Source organism: Rhea americana, unplaced genomic scaffold (genome assembly GCF_003343005.1).
Source record: "Rhea americana isolate MKP2758 unplaced genomic scaffold, rheAme1 scaffold_40, whole genome shotgun sequence".
Lineage (NCBI taxonomy): Eukaryota > Metazoa > Chordata > Aves > Rheiformes > Rheidae > Rhea > Rhea americana.
Genome location: NW_028186535.1, coordinates 3,598,284 through 3,612,558, shown reverse-complemented (window position 1 = coordinate 3,612,558; position 14,275 = coordinate 3,598,284). Strand labels below are relative to the sequence as shown.

The 14,275-nt window shown below is 34.5% G+C and overlaps 1 protein-coding gene across 1 annotated transcript in view; it reads right to left on the bottom strand.

The window, feature by feature from the left end:
- The window catches only part of RALYL (RALY RNA binding protein like), a 248,343-nt gene that overhangs the window by 44,442 nt on the left and 189,626 nt on the right, over window positions 1–14,275 (bottom strand). The window contains exon 4 of the mRNA XM_085314286.1: window positions 7,320–7,352. Within this exon, the coding sequence (XP_085170412.1) occupies window positions 7,320–7,352 (33 nt within the window). The remainder of the gene's footprint in view (window positions 1–7,319; window positions 7,353–14,275) is intronic.

Sequence of the window (14,275 nt, the reverse complement as noted above, 5' to 3'; positions counted from 1 at the left end):
ACATAGAGGCTAATTTGGAGCAATAARCTTTGAAGCAAGGCCTCTTGCTGACTGCTGTGTGATTATGGTTGGTTAACCTCTTAAGAAGTACATCTCTTTTTCAAGGAACTGCAGAAGGATATGAAGCTGACTTCCAGTTAAAAGCTAACATAGGAATACTGCTTGTCCTTCTATGGTTTGGCTTTCTAACATTTCTCTTTGTTCTCCYATCTTTCTCCTCTGGCACAACTCTAAATATCTAAATATTAGGTGGATGGACAAATCTCAGATTCCACTTGTTATTGAAAAACATTAAGCTGATTTCAAATGTAGAATCATAGGGAACAGCATCAGATCCTCTCTGAACATTTCTACAAGACCTAACATACTGAGGATTTAATATTAGGTGAAGTCTCAAATGTTATTATCATGCAAAAGTAATAAGAGCAACACACGTAGAAGAGCAACAGTCAAGTAGAGGTTAAGGGGTTTTAATATATACAATAATGTATATAATATATTTAATATATATATAATGTTTGTAAATTTTAAATTAGTCCTAAAATATATAGCTTCAAAATATAAACTTCAAAATTATTATACTTTTCAATATATTCATCAAAGGGAAATCTGTTGAATTAAAATTTCTTCCTAATGATCTAGAAACCTATGAAAATAGAGTCTTATAATAGCCATATTAGGCATGAAAAATAGTCTCTGTGATTCCCAGAGGTGTTCTTGTGCATAGGGAACTAGAGCTTGTTTATGAGATTCCTTCATGTACCTGTTGGCTTGCCAGAGTAAGCAAGTTACTCATCATCGCTGCAGCCCACAGAGATTGCTGAGAGCTAAATGCTATGTCCACTTCTCAGAAGTATGAAAGTATGCATTGAGCTAACCTAGACCTCTGCAAACATTAGTTTCTCTAACTACTGATTCAAACAGTTTCTACCGTTTCAGTCAAAAGTTAGTGACATCACAGTATATTCAGCAAATATTGTCCATCCATTTTCCATTATAAGAAAATATCTCTCTGATTTTTCACATAGTCCTTTTCCTCAGACTTTCCTTCCAGTTGTTTTGATCCTGTATACCTGCTCATTTCCTTCCATTTTTTCCCTCTAGAATGCTTTATCCCTCTGTCTTTTCCTTCCAAAACATTCCCTTATGCATTAGTTTTTCCCCACTAGARAGCATCCTGCCTTGTATGTAGGTGAGACCACAGATATACTATATTGAGGAATCTTTTCACCTTAACTTAGAACATGAACAACCTGTGTAGGTGTCTCCAGAATGAAATGAGAGAATCATATTGGATGATGTAAGTAATAGAGAGTAAATGAAATAGAAAGACAAATATAATAACTAGGAGAGAAAAAAGAGATCTCATACTTTGTTGCCTTTCTAAATTATGAAGCACATTTTTTCTAATGTTATTAAGATCAGAGAGAGGAAGAAGGATTTTTCAAGGTGCATATTTATTGAGCTTGTTGATAATAAAAGTTAATGGAATTAGGAAAAAAATGTTTTTTTACCAAATGCATTAGTCTAACTTTTATATAATGTACATTTTTTTGTGTATATAGAAGTAGAAACAGCGCAGAATGAAAAAGATCACAGAAAGAAAATAATCATAAAATAACTACTTGGATTTCAGACGAGTAGAAAAATATATAATCTATGTTATTTAAACAATGACAAATGAGACAGAAACACCAGAAGATGCAGCAAGTACAAGTGGGTACCCATTATTACTGTGGATTGGTAATTTCTTCAGAGAGATCCGTAAGCAAAAATCTTTTTATAAATTTGTAAAAGAGTGATGTCCATCCGCTATTTCAGAATCTTAAAATAATTGAAAACAGACAATCATAGAAAAGGTTAATCCTTCTGAGTTTCGGTAAGTTGTTGAAAGAGATGTGTATCACTGCTTGAAATTAAACTGTACAGATTCTCAGCCTCTTCTACACGAAGATCCCTAGCTTTTTGTATTGGTTATACTCCCATAAATCCTGCCTTTCTGGGAACTACTCCTGCTTGTGACCTCCAGGCTAATCCACATGCATAATTCAATGGTTGGCTTTTTTTGGAGGGTATTTCATGCAAATACAGAACTGCTGCTTCTTATCTAAGCCACAGACTCTGAGTGTTTGTAAGCATAAGAAATTACTGCCTCTCTGTAAACAGCAAGTTTCAATAATTTTCAAGGGTTCATTTCTCCCATGTTTCTCACGTAAACACAGGTCCTGAATTCCTGGCCCACACATGAACAAGAATTATGAAATTATGTTCAGGACTAGCAGTTTTATTCATTTTATATAGATATTCAGATACTTCTGGTTTCTCATCTTTTCTTGATATTTTTCACTGTGCTCAAGAAAAATCATTTTCATAGTTATCTCTTTCCAGAAGTTGGATGAAAATAGTAGGAATAGTGTCTGCCCATTTTCACTGATGGTTTTTGATTCTACCTGATAATCAGGGGCAAAACTTTGTAGTATCTGCTGTACAAAAATGACACTTGGTTACATTCTTGGTTAGAGCATGGTGCTATTAATGGTAAGGTCGCGGGTTCGATCCCCATCTGGGCCACTCGCTTGAGGCTTGGACTAGATGATCTCCAGAGGTCCCTTCCAACCTTACCAATTCTATGATTCTATGATTCTGCTTTGTGCATTATAACCTCATATCTGTTATTAAACAAAATAAAAAGAAAAAAGAAAAAGGAAGAAATGTGGATGATGATTTCAGTTAGAGATCTCCCCCAAAAAATCTACCAGAGAAAAAAATAAGAGGTATTACTTTTTATTTTTGGGAGGTACTTCATAAAGCTAATCCTCCCCAAATTCCTTCACTTTTCTAAAAGTACCAGATTTAGGCTGTGGTATTAAAAACAATGGCTTTTCAGTACTGCTTATGATTACATGCTTTCCAGAAACAGGAACCTGGTGAGGAAGGGATAGTTCATTCAGATCTTTAGTCTCATTACTGAGAATGTCAAAAATGCAGCAATGATTGTCAATTTAACTTGTCCCTCTCTTCTTTTCATCAGATAGACAACTGTTCATCATGTAATAAATGCAAACAATGCATTAATTTCACATGTAACTCTCTCTAGGCCTTCTACTTAAATTTATGGTGTTTACAGCAAACAACCAATCTTGAAAAAAAGAAGAAAAGGAGCAGAAAGGTCAGCAGGAAAATTCAGCTGGCAGTAGATGAATCTAAGTTCTTACTAGCTGGRAAAAAAAAATCAGCTCTTACTCTCTCTTGTCTCCTCTGAATACCACTATATAAGACATCTTATTAAATAACATCTAACAAATAACACACACATTTTTCAATGTCCAAAGAAATTATCAGTGATCGTGATGGAATCCCTACCACTAATATTTTAGGATAAAGACTGGATGTTATTCTAAAAGGTGCAGTTAAATACAAGCAAGAATTAATGCAAAGGATTCCTACTGTGTGAAAAGGCTACAAAATTAGTATGGTCCCTCCTGACCGTGTAACTCTATTCTAAATCTTATAAGATATTGCAACAGCTGTGTCTTATGAAATGARTTTTGAATATTATGGCACAGACTCACAATCCATTACTAATTTGCATGCCATGTTGCTTAGAATTTACCAAGTGCTAAACTTATGCATACAGATAGTTACCATGAATTGGTTGCCATGAAATAGCTTGATCAATGGCAAGTAACTAAATTATCAACCTAACCTTTTAGAAAGAATGGTAACTGTTTGGTTGAGGAGATAAGTGTTGACACTTATCATTACTATAAAAACAAACCCCCAGATATGAAAAGCAAATGTGTATCATTAAAAGTTGTGTATATTTTGAATGCTTTTTCTCTCTTTTGTGTATCGTATGTACTTTGTCATAAAGTAGGATGAACTTATATGAGTTGGCTCTTATGTTGGCCTTTTTGCACTATAGATTTTTTTCTACCTCTTGATCTGCCTGGTCTGRATCCTCTAAAGACTTCTACATGCACCTGATTTGATGCCTTATGAGTAGTCTTTACTTTGGTGGAACCAGTTGTTAAACACACATTTGTAAATGTGTAAATTTGTGTACAGATCACAGCTGTAGTCTCTGATGGTAAATTCTTCTAGGCATGGATTGTTCTAGTTTATTTTTTCATTCTAACACTATATTAGCACCAGAGGAAGGAATCCTCCCCAAAACCTTCACTTTGTTGCTCTTTAAGGCTGAATCGGGTCACAAAACCTCAGAAGTGTGGAAATAAGACATGAGGGGAGATGTATCCTGCATTCCTATAACCTTCAGCACTCTTAGGAACTATGAAAGCATTTCCTAAGGATTTTATTTCCATCTCTGAAAGACAAAGGAAGAAAATATATGCTTCAAATTCAAATTTATATTCTAGACCAAAACTGTAACATTGAATTCAGATACTTTTTTTATATGAACAAATCACATAATGTGTATACTTTAGCTCCTAATTGCTGCTATTAGAGACTTACATTAAAGAAGTGCCAGTGATTTCAGCACTAGGTTATCCCCCTGTCTTACACAGGGAGGGAAGGTGCCTGGATTTGACTTCCTCGTAATGCGCTTTGCACTAGAATGGAGGATAAAGGGATAAAGGCAACAGTTTCACCAAGGGAGAACAGGGGCCCCTCTCTCTGCGTATTTGGAAGAGAAGCCACAACAGCAAGAGGTGGGATCTGCTTGTCTCTGTAGCTGCCATTTCCTGAGAGGAGAGAGATGTTGCACTGGTTTGGGAGCCAGATTTAATCTGCGGGAGCTAGCTATCTGGCAGCTGCAGCAGCCGGTGCCGGCACACGCAGGCAGAACAGTGCTGCGATCTCGAGCTCTTGGGCTGCCGCGCTTCACTTTCTCTCCCCCTACCAAAAGAATTAACGAGGGAAAAGTGCTGAGCAGTTGTTCACTTAGGCACAGGAAAAAAAAAAAGTGTAATTAGACTCCTGAGGCAGTAAAATGAAAACATGGAAACAAATCTCTCTTGTAGAAGGGAGATAAATGAAAGGCTGGTTTGCAGAACCATCTGTGGGCAACCAAAAGTGATTTAGATCAGTGTTTTGGTTGGTGCTGACTGCAAGAGGCATTAAGGACACCCATCCATTATTCTAATTGAGGTTGAGTCAGTATTACTCCTGCTCTAAGTAAAAAACTTACTATACTTTAAAGTAGTTATGATTGCAGCTGTCAGTCCGAGTTAAAACTTTAGATAAAGGTTTCAGCATGAGTGCTCATCCTCTGAACAAATGAACCCCAAATTAACAGGAGACTAGGAGACCATGTGTGTGCCTCAGCACCRCGAAGGCAGGTGTTTGCTTTGGCCACTCCTCGCGGCACAGTGTTCTGGCCTTGGTCAGAGGCCACCTCCTCTGGGGTGAGGAAAACGGAGCAGTAAAACGCAAGAGTAGCACAGGGGCAGGGACTGACTTGCACATTTTCAAGCACAATTTTTATGAGTTTGTAAAAAAAATGCTTTGAGTACATTCAAGACAAACTTCTGCGAGGCTTTGCACGGAGGTTGAGTCTCTTCACTCCAATTAGAGTTCCTGAGAGGAATCCAGTTTAGCAAAACGTCACACACAACTACTATGTGGCAGTAATGTGAATTTACTCAAAGGTCATCCCTCAGCTCTTACGGAGGCAAAAATCAACCCAAATACAGCCACTTCTTTCTCAGTACTCAAAATCAACTGTTAAAAAATTGTTAGCAAGATTCTTAAAATCATGACATGAACTACAGACACGGGATTTGTTATTTTGTAGTAGTTACTACTACTATAATTGCTACAGCTAACACCACCATTGTCATTTTATTTGCTTTCTGGATTTTTTTTTAATTACTATTTTCAAGCTTGCTCCTCAGCCACAATGGCTTGAAGCTTTTCTTTACTTAATCTTAAAGCTGAAATTTTCAGGTAATCACCTCATTACAAGAACTGAGGCCTCAAAACAAAAAATAAAACAAAAAACAAACAAAAAAATAACAACAAAACCCCCTAAATAGTACAAGTTTCAAATTGGAATAACAAGAGATAACGAGAGATATGGCTGATGTAATGAATTTGGACATTTCATAGCATGCAAAATGTGCATGCAAACCAAGAGGGCCATCCTCTCCTCTTGTCAAATTRGACCACAATTTCACTTATTTTTTTCAATGATTTTAAGCTGCTAAAAAGTAGAAATGGCAAGCAATTAATTCAAAATATGCTCAAACAAATCAAAGTTACTTTATACTATAAAAATGAGGACTCAGTCCTGCTTATGCTGATTTATAGAGTTTCTCTGTTCATAACAGATACACTTGCTTTTTTTGCTATTTTTAATATGCACTTTAGAACCTGAAGTAGTTTTTAGATTTGACATTAATTCTGCAGCTTAATTCTGCAGCTACTGATGATTATGTGGTAGAATTAACCCTTAATGGATCATTTTGTTTTGGGAACTTTTGCCTGCCATTTGTATTCTTAGCTGTGCAAAACATACTGTACTGTGAACAACAAAAATGAGAATGAAGAGAAGTTAAGAATATACATTTCTGAAAAAAAAATGAACTGTGAGTGAAGAAGGAAGGATACAATGGGTTAGGACGGTTTTAAAGAAAGAAGCTGAAAGCCAAATAGTTTATGAAAAGTGAACTTCAGACTCAGAARTAAGATACAAATACATACCTTTCATATATAGAATGGACTACCTTTTACCAAGAAATTTTATTTTTCCAGAATATATCCGATTTAAAAATAGCATTTTGGAAAAGATATATTAATCATTTGCATGTATAGAACACATAACTAAGTTGCTATGAGACTATGAAGTCAGGAGCTGTATTTAATACGTAAATCAGTATAAACATGATCTATAATTAGGCTAATGCCTATTTCAATTTTATGAATCTAATGGTTTTCTGTTATTGAAATATAATTGAAAATTTTATTTTAAAAATATATTATCAATCTTTTCTCATTGACGTGGGCAACCAGCATAGACATTATTTGGAACGGTTTCTGACTGAAAGAACAGTGAAACAAAATAACATGACAACTGCTTAGCARTGCAACATTTAACTAGTACATTTTTTCAATACAAATTTTAGTTAGTCAATAGAGGTAAAACATGCCTTTTGATATTTCTGCAGAAGGGAGATACTCATGCAGACTTTATCAATTGATATCTACTTTCTAGAAGCTTAGGTATAGTAAATAACTATAATGCAACAGGATGTAGATGCAGTAAATAACCATAGCATTGAAACAGGATATTTATGTCAGCATAATCCCACGATTATATTGTATGATCATTGAAATATATAAAGATGCTTACTTACCCAACGGACAAGAAAGGTTCTTTTGATTCAAGTCTGTCAAGTAAAAAATATAAGTTTTAAAAAATACATTTGATATATATATATGTAGTATTTCAGAGGATTTATATGATGAATTTAAAACAGTCACTCTCAACATCCAATTTATTTGGTGAACAACATACAATTTGACAACAGCAGGAGGCTATAAAGGGCCTGATCCATTATGCTAGTAGTTTAACTAGAAAAAATCCCATTTCCCTGTCTTTGCCTTTGGGACAAAATAGTTTTCAAAGCAGCACACATAAAGTCTTAAAATTTCATAAACTCAGCTGRCTTGTGTAGATATTTACATGGAAAGGCTAAAGTAAACAAGTAATACTGTGTCTCTTTTTTGCATTTTTCAAGTAAATTCAATTATTTTCAGTTCTTGACAACTCTGATTCAAGAAGATACTGCCTCTTCTTCTTTTTTTTTTCTTTTTTTTTTTAATATTAAACATAAAATTATGTACAGGTTTAAGTATTTTGCTGAACTAAGGGCCTCCACATGAATTCTGTTTGCTTTCCAATTCCGTGCTTCATTCCGGGAATTGCTGGCAGATATGCCACAATCAGCATTGCACTGGAGGCTGAATGCTGCTAGACTGACAGACCCAGAACCATTCCTACTTCTTCAATCAGTTGTTAAAAGCGCCTCTCTCAAACTCCTTGTTCTTGCTTCTGTCTTTGTGAGGAGCTGCACCACCTCCACACCAGCATGAGATTCTCCTACAATGAGTTTCCACCCAGCCAGAACTGATCTAAAAGTCCTTGTCTACATTCTTGTGCAGAGTTTCTGCTCCAGTACCTAGAACTGGCTAGCCTTAATTTTGGAGTACTTACTGGCTGCAATGAGTTTAYTGACATTTGCTATTTGTTAGGACTATTAGCATGTGAGTTTAGGGTCTTTTATAAAAATATTAAAAGAAATTTTCCCATTAAATTATTTTGAGGTGCTATCTGACATAAACATGAGGCAAAAGTTCTGTATTATGCTAAACTTCCCTGGGAGTCCTGTGTTATGAAGAAAATGAACAGGTAGCCTTTAAGTGTTTCCAAGAGTATTTCTAAGRAAAGTGAAATATATCATTTCTGGAACTGAACATTTCAACTGTGATGACCCTTTCCATTCCAAACCAATTCAATTGCAAAATTAACTACTCTGAAGCAGAATATAAAACTTTATTTAAAGTAATTGTTTTTTTTAACCACCCTTTTCTGCACATCTTCCTTTGTAGAAAAGCAAACAAGTACATTGCATTTATTATTGAAATGTTTTGCCAAAAAAAGAAAAGAAAATAGAATATGTTATGTGTTTATCACCATCTATCCAGAAGAGTATTTCCAAAAATGAATTTGTCACTGTGCTTTCGAAACAATGCTATGATTTTGTCTTTAATAATGCATGCCAGCTTTTTGCAAGGCATTTGCTTCTGAAGAAGACGTTTTCCAAAATCACTAGTGGAAATAATTTAGGAATCTATCTTCATGTACAGTGCTAGCTTCCAATGCACTTTAAACCTAGATTCCTGGGGTTAGATCTTCAGCAGAGGTGAGGGCTCCCTACATAAGGCTTGAGGAAAGGCTAAAATACATCCACAAAATATTGACTTTTCTATTGTCTTTCTGGATACATCTGGCTTTTCCACTTCTTCCCGAGACTACGATCCACGCAGAAGCAAAAGGGTAGGAAAGGAGCCACTAATGCATTTGTGTGCTGATACGTACTGTGTTCATGGAAAAGCAGTATAAGCCTGAAGTTGTGCTGTCCATACACTTGAGGAAAACACTCCTCCTATTCCTCCTGTGGATAGCACTGTTAGGAAAACATCTGACTGATTTTTGCAGTTTTACTCTATGTATGAAGAAAAATTCGTCTAATTTTTTTATTTGTTTTATCTGCTTAACGAAATGAATCAGACTTGGGAAGTACCTTGGCTTTTGTGTGAGAAATTAATTATAAGCCACATGAGCAAAATCTGTAAGCCTTGGCACATATTCCCACACAGAACACAACAATTTTGTAGTGAAGAAAGACTTGTAATGTCACTGTTATCATGGAGGATATTATGGTGGATTTTATTGCAAATTAAAAGCATGTGGTATAATGCCCTGTAGACAAAATACTGCAATTAAAAATCTATTTGAAATCCATTCTCGAGATGGAATTCAATTTGATTTAAATAGTATTGCCCTAAATTTGACCCCTCTCCAGTATATTTGACTAAATGGTTTTAGATAATTTGTTGCATTACTTTAAATTAATTCAAGTGTTCCTCATAGTAAAGAAATATAATTATCTGTTGACCTTTCATTTAAATTAGTAATTCAGTATATGGTAAATTAATATAAAGGTTTTAAGACTGCAACACTATGTAAAATAACATACTACATCATCTTTACTGGTGACATGTATCAATATATATTATAGATTTTTTTACCTTTTTTTCTAGCTGATAGTACACCAAATTCTCCAGAGTTCTGAAGAAGTCTTATGTAATAAAATACACCTCAAAAAAAAGTAATCCTAATAGACTGTGGGAGAACTGTTGTCATATACCTCCAGGAGAAAAATTAAAACACAAATGTTCTTTCTTGCAAAAATGTATTGAGCATACAAGAAATATTAGACTGGGTAGTAAACAAAGGTAGCCATGTCTTATTATATAGGAACGGTAATGAACCTTGAGTGATCAGGATTCATTTTTTTTCCTGAAATGATTTTCCCTTCAGAAAATTCATTTGTCAGAATGTGAATATATTAATTTAATAAGGATAGGCTAATCCATAGCTTTACTGGAGTTCATATTTTATGTGATTCTGAGCTAAGACTTTCTGAAAGGTCTGAATTTCTTACCTATATATAATGGGTAAATTTTTATAGGAGGAAAAAGATTTTTTACACTGTGTCAACAATTCAGTAAAAATCAATTGCTACAAACCAAATAGGCATAGGAATGAATTTATACCAATTAGCTGCTAGTACTTTTACACTCTATTTTTGGAATAAGTATACCAGGAATTTCCCATTTACCCTTACCTTACCTTTTTACCCTTTGCAACCTGCCCTGATCACAGCAAGATGTTTTACAAGATCTGCTTAATGTAATTGTGCATTTCATGATTTTTTCTTCTACTAAGTTTTCTCATTTTAATGCCAATAAACTAAATCTCATCTTTGACATGGAGTGAACGTGTAGTTGGACAAATATTTCAAAGTTTGTAGGAAAACATGGAAAGAAATATGAGTAGAACTAAGGGTATGTGGTTTCCTATATGCCTTATAAACAAATCATTTTAGGACTAGGAAGATCGCAAAGTAGATTCCATTTTCCTTGCATAATTCTCCTATTAAGGTTATAGGAAAGAATGCTTTTTTTATATCTCAGGCCTGACTCAAGCTATATAAAATAATATCATTTCTTATTAAAGAATCCTTGCTTCTCTGTCCCAAAATCTTTTTACAGGAAAAATAGATAACATTACCAACAATATCAGTGCTGTACACAAGAAAATGGGATTTTAGCCAAGCATTCTCTAAGGTATCTTATTCTGAATCAATATATTCTTCCTGGTGATGATCTTATATTTTCATCTCTAAGGATTATGTTAACAAGATATATAGAACTGTTTGTGATCTTATTCTGACTTTTCGGCCAATAAAATTGTCTATCCTGAATCAAGGAATGCAATGGTCAAGAGCCAAGTAATTTTAGAAGAGTCACTAGTGATTTGGGGTTACATTCTTGAAATCAGGTTTTCTAGGAAGGATAACCTGAGTGTACTGCTGATTTCAGACTTTATCTTGTTTGACTGTAAACACAAAGAATAACAATTCCGGTTCTTGACGAGATTAGAAAAGTAATACTTCTAATACTTGAATCCAGAGGATTCAAATTTTTTATTCTAGCAGTGTAAGTCAGCCCAGCTAAAAGGCTTTTTTTACTTCAGTCACTGGATGGATTGGTTGTATAGCATTAATGTATATTTTTTATGATTGATGTAGTTGACTTATTTACTTGTGAAGCATGCTTATCCCTCTGCACTGTACAGCTTTGAGAGCTAAAGATTTAGTAAAAATATGTGAAGTCAAAGAAGATTCAGATATACAGTTCTCCCTGTTTGCTCATCAATTCATTTTTAAAATGATAACCAAGGACAAGATACTGCTCAAAGGACCTTTCAAAAGAAACTCTGAGGTGGTGTGCCATTCATAGTGATCAGCTGGGGTTGCATTTTTCTCTGCATTTTAACTTCCTGGTTTGCCCAGCAGTCTGTAGTAATAAGAAAACATCATCTTTCAGAATGTTATAAGCAGTATTGCTCACATTTTATCCTCTAATTCCTCTATTTTTTCTAAAGCATACTCATTACAGCTTTGGGGAACTCTCAATATTTGTAAGCAGTTCAATCAGGCCTAATCAAAATGTATCTTAATTTACAGAAGAAATATTATTTTATGTTACTTCCACGATCTGTGGACACTATAGACATCATTGTTGATGCACCTTAGTTCTTTTCTTTCTTTCTTTTTTCTTTCTTTCTTTTCTTTTTTTCTCTCTCTTTCTCTCTCTTTCCTTCGTTCTTTCTTTCCTTCTTTCTTTCTTTCTTTTTCAAAGCAGTATATAACATTTATAATTCCTGATGTTATTTATGGTTTCTATTACTTAAAGCTATTATAGTCCAAGATAATTTTTAGGATATAAGGAACAGTTGCTGGATAGAATTAGGGAAGAAACATGTTCCTTCTCCTGAAACCTCCATAAAGAGCATTATAAATTTTGACAAGTTTTATTAAGGAGCATTGTCATGTTATGCAATAAATAGTGTTAGACCAGCTATATAGAAGATCTGATCTGTCAACAGTGCTTCAGAATAAGATGATGTGGAGAAACGATTTACAGCTCTAGTCAGCTTTTATCGGTGTTTTTTAAAAAATAATAAATTCTACTTTCAGTTGTGGTTTACATTGGAAGTAATGGCACTAATTTGAAAGACAACTTGAACTGTATTGTTTTCATCATTATTGTATAATGTCAGATACAGTACTAGCATGAAAGTGTAAGAGCAACTTGGAAAGTTCCTTTCCACAGAGCTAAATGCTTCCACTACGTATTGAAAGATAAAAAAGCTAATGCAAAATAAAATAAATCCACTATTTCCTTCAAATCATGAAAGGAAATCAAAGTACTGTAACCTAAAAATGTTATTTCTCAGTGCAGTCTGCCTTTCTCAGAAGTGAATTTTGAATATAACTTTAGGATTAATAAATTTATAGGAACATAGATTACTAATGTGAAAGAACTCAACTAATGTGGATTGTCAAAAACAAAACATGTCAAAACAACCTTATTCCCTCCTTTGACAGTATAATTGAATTTGGAGGTAACAGTACACCCCCAAAATAGATATGACTTAGCTTGATTTTTAAGGCTTTTGATATTGTTTTGATATGACAGACTTGTATACAAACTGGTAAAATACAATCTTATCACCTTAAGGTGAGAAGGTATACAGTAAATCAAAAATACTAAACATCCCCATGCATAAAGAAACATGCCAAATGGGAAAATGCCAAATGCCTCATATTAAGTAGGAACATTCAGCACTATGTTGTGTCCAGTTTTGGTTTATATTATTATTAATGAGTTGAGCAACAACATGGAGATCTTGCTTCTAAAATTTACATATGATAAAAAGGTGGAAGACATTTCAAGCAACCTAGAGAACAGAGTTAGAATTTGAAAACTGTTTGATAATGTAGAGAAGTAGAGAAATGGTCTGAACACAGTGTGATGAATTAAAAAAAAAAAAAGGGGGAAGAAAAAAAAAAGTCCAAGGAGAGTTTGGGAACTAGAACTGCATGTATACATACATATAATGCAGATTAACTGGCTAGGTGTTACAAAAGAGTTTGAGGAGAGCAAAAACTAAGTAAAATAATACTGTTCCAAAAGAAGAAAAATTGTTTGGGACATCCTAAAACATCTTTTTCTCCTCAGACCTGATGAATCCCTCAGTTTGCTGCACTGTGCCAGCTTTGGGCACAGCATTTTATAATAGGATGTGAGCAAATGGAGAAAAATCAAAAGAAGAGTAATAAAGATCAAAGAAGGAGTTAGAAAACATAGTGTTTGAGCACTAGTTTGATAAAGTTTATGTAGTCTAGAAAAAAAAAGTTAAATGTTGTTWAAAAAAAAAAAGACAAAATGATCAGCTGTTTCTCCTGTTCACTTGAGAAAGGGAAAGAAGGAATGGGGTAGTATGCACTGAAAAGAAGTGGAAGGAAATGATTTAAAGAACCTGCCTCTTCCCTAGGCTAATTTTCTCAATAGTAGGCTAATATGAAACATGTCAACATATGTAAAAATTGGTTTTGACAAAGCAGTAAAAACGGACTTTGTCACTTTGGRTGCAGAATGGGCATTTGTTAAAAAAATAGGATGAAGGGGTTTTGGGGGGGTAGGTGAGTGGTAAAGAGAGGAATGCATGAATCCAATGTCATCTGACCCTCGTCTGTTCAGAATCAGAATAGGACTATTTCAGTCCGTATATTCTAGTCTAAAAACGTCTAGACTGAGTTCATCAGGGCGGGCTGAACAAAACAATGTTGACTAATWGAATGCACACAATCAATACTACTTTACTACATGGCTATTTGTAGTCAAAAAACAGATGGAGGTTAATGCAGACATTGCCATTGAGGGTCTTTGGGTTAGAGGTTTAGTCTCCTTTTCCCTCAATGACACTGCTAACACTTAAAAATAGATGGTAGAGGCGTAGTGCTCTGAAATGCATGATTCTTGTTTAGCATGCTGTCTCCTGGCATAATCTCATTCTTGGAAGACTGAAAAATGTAACATATATTTTGATGCCAGTAACTATTTAAGACTTTTCAGTTTTTACAACCTGAAATAAATTCACACACCTTTGGGAATA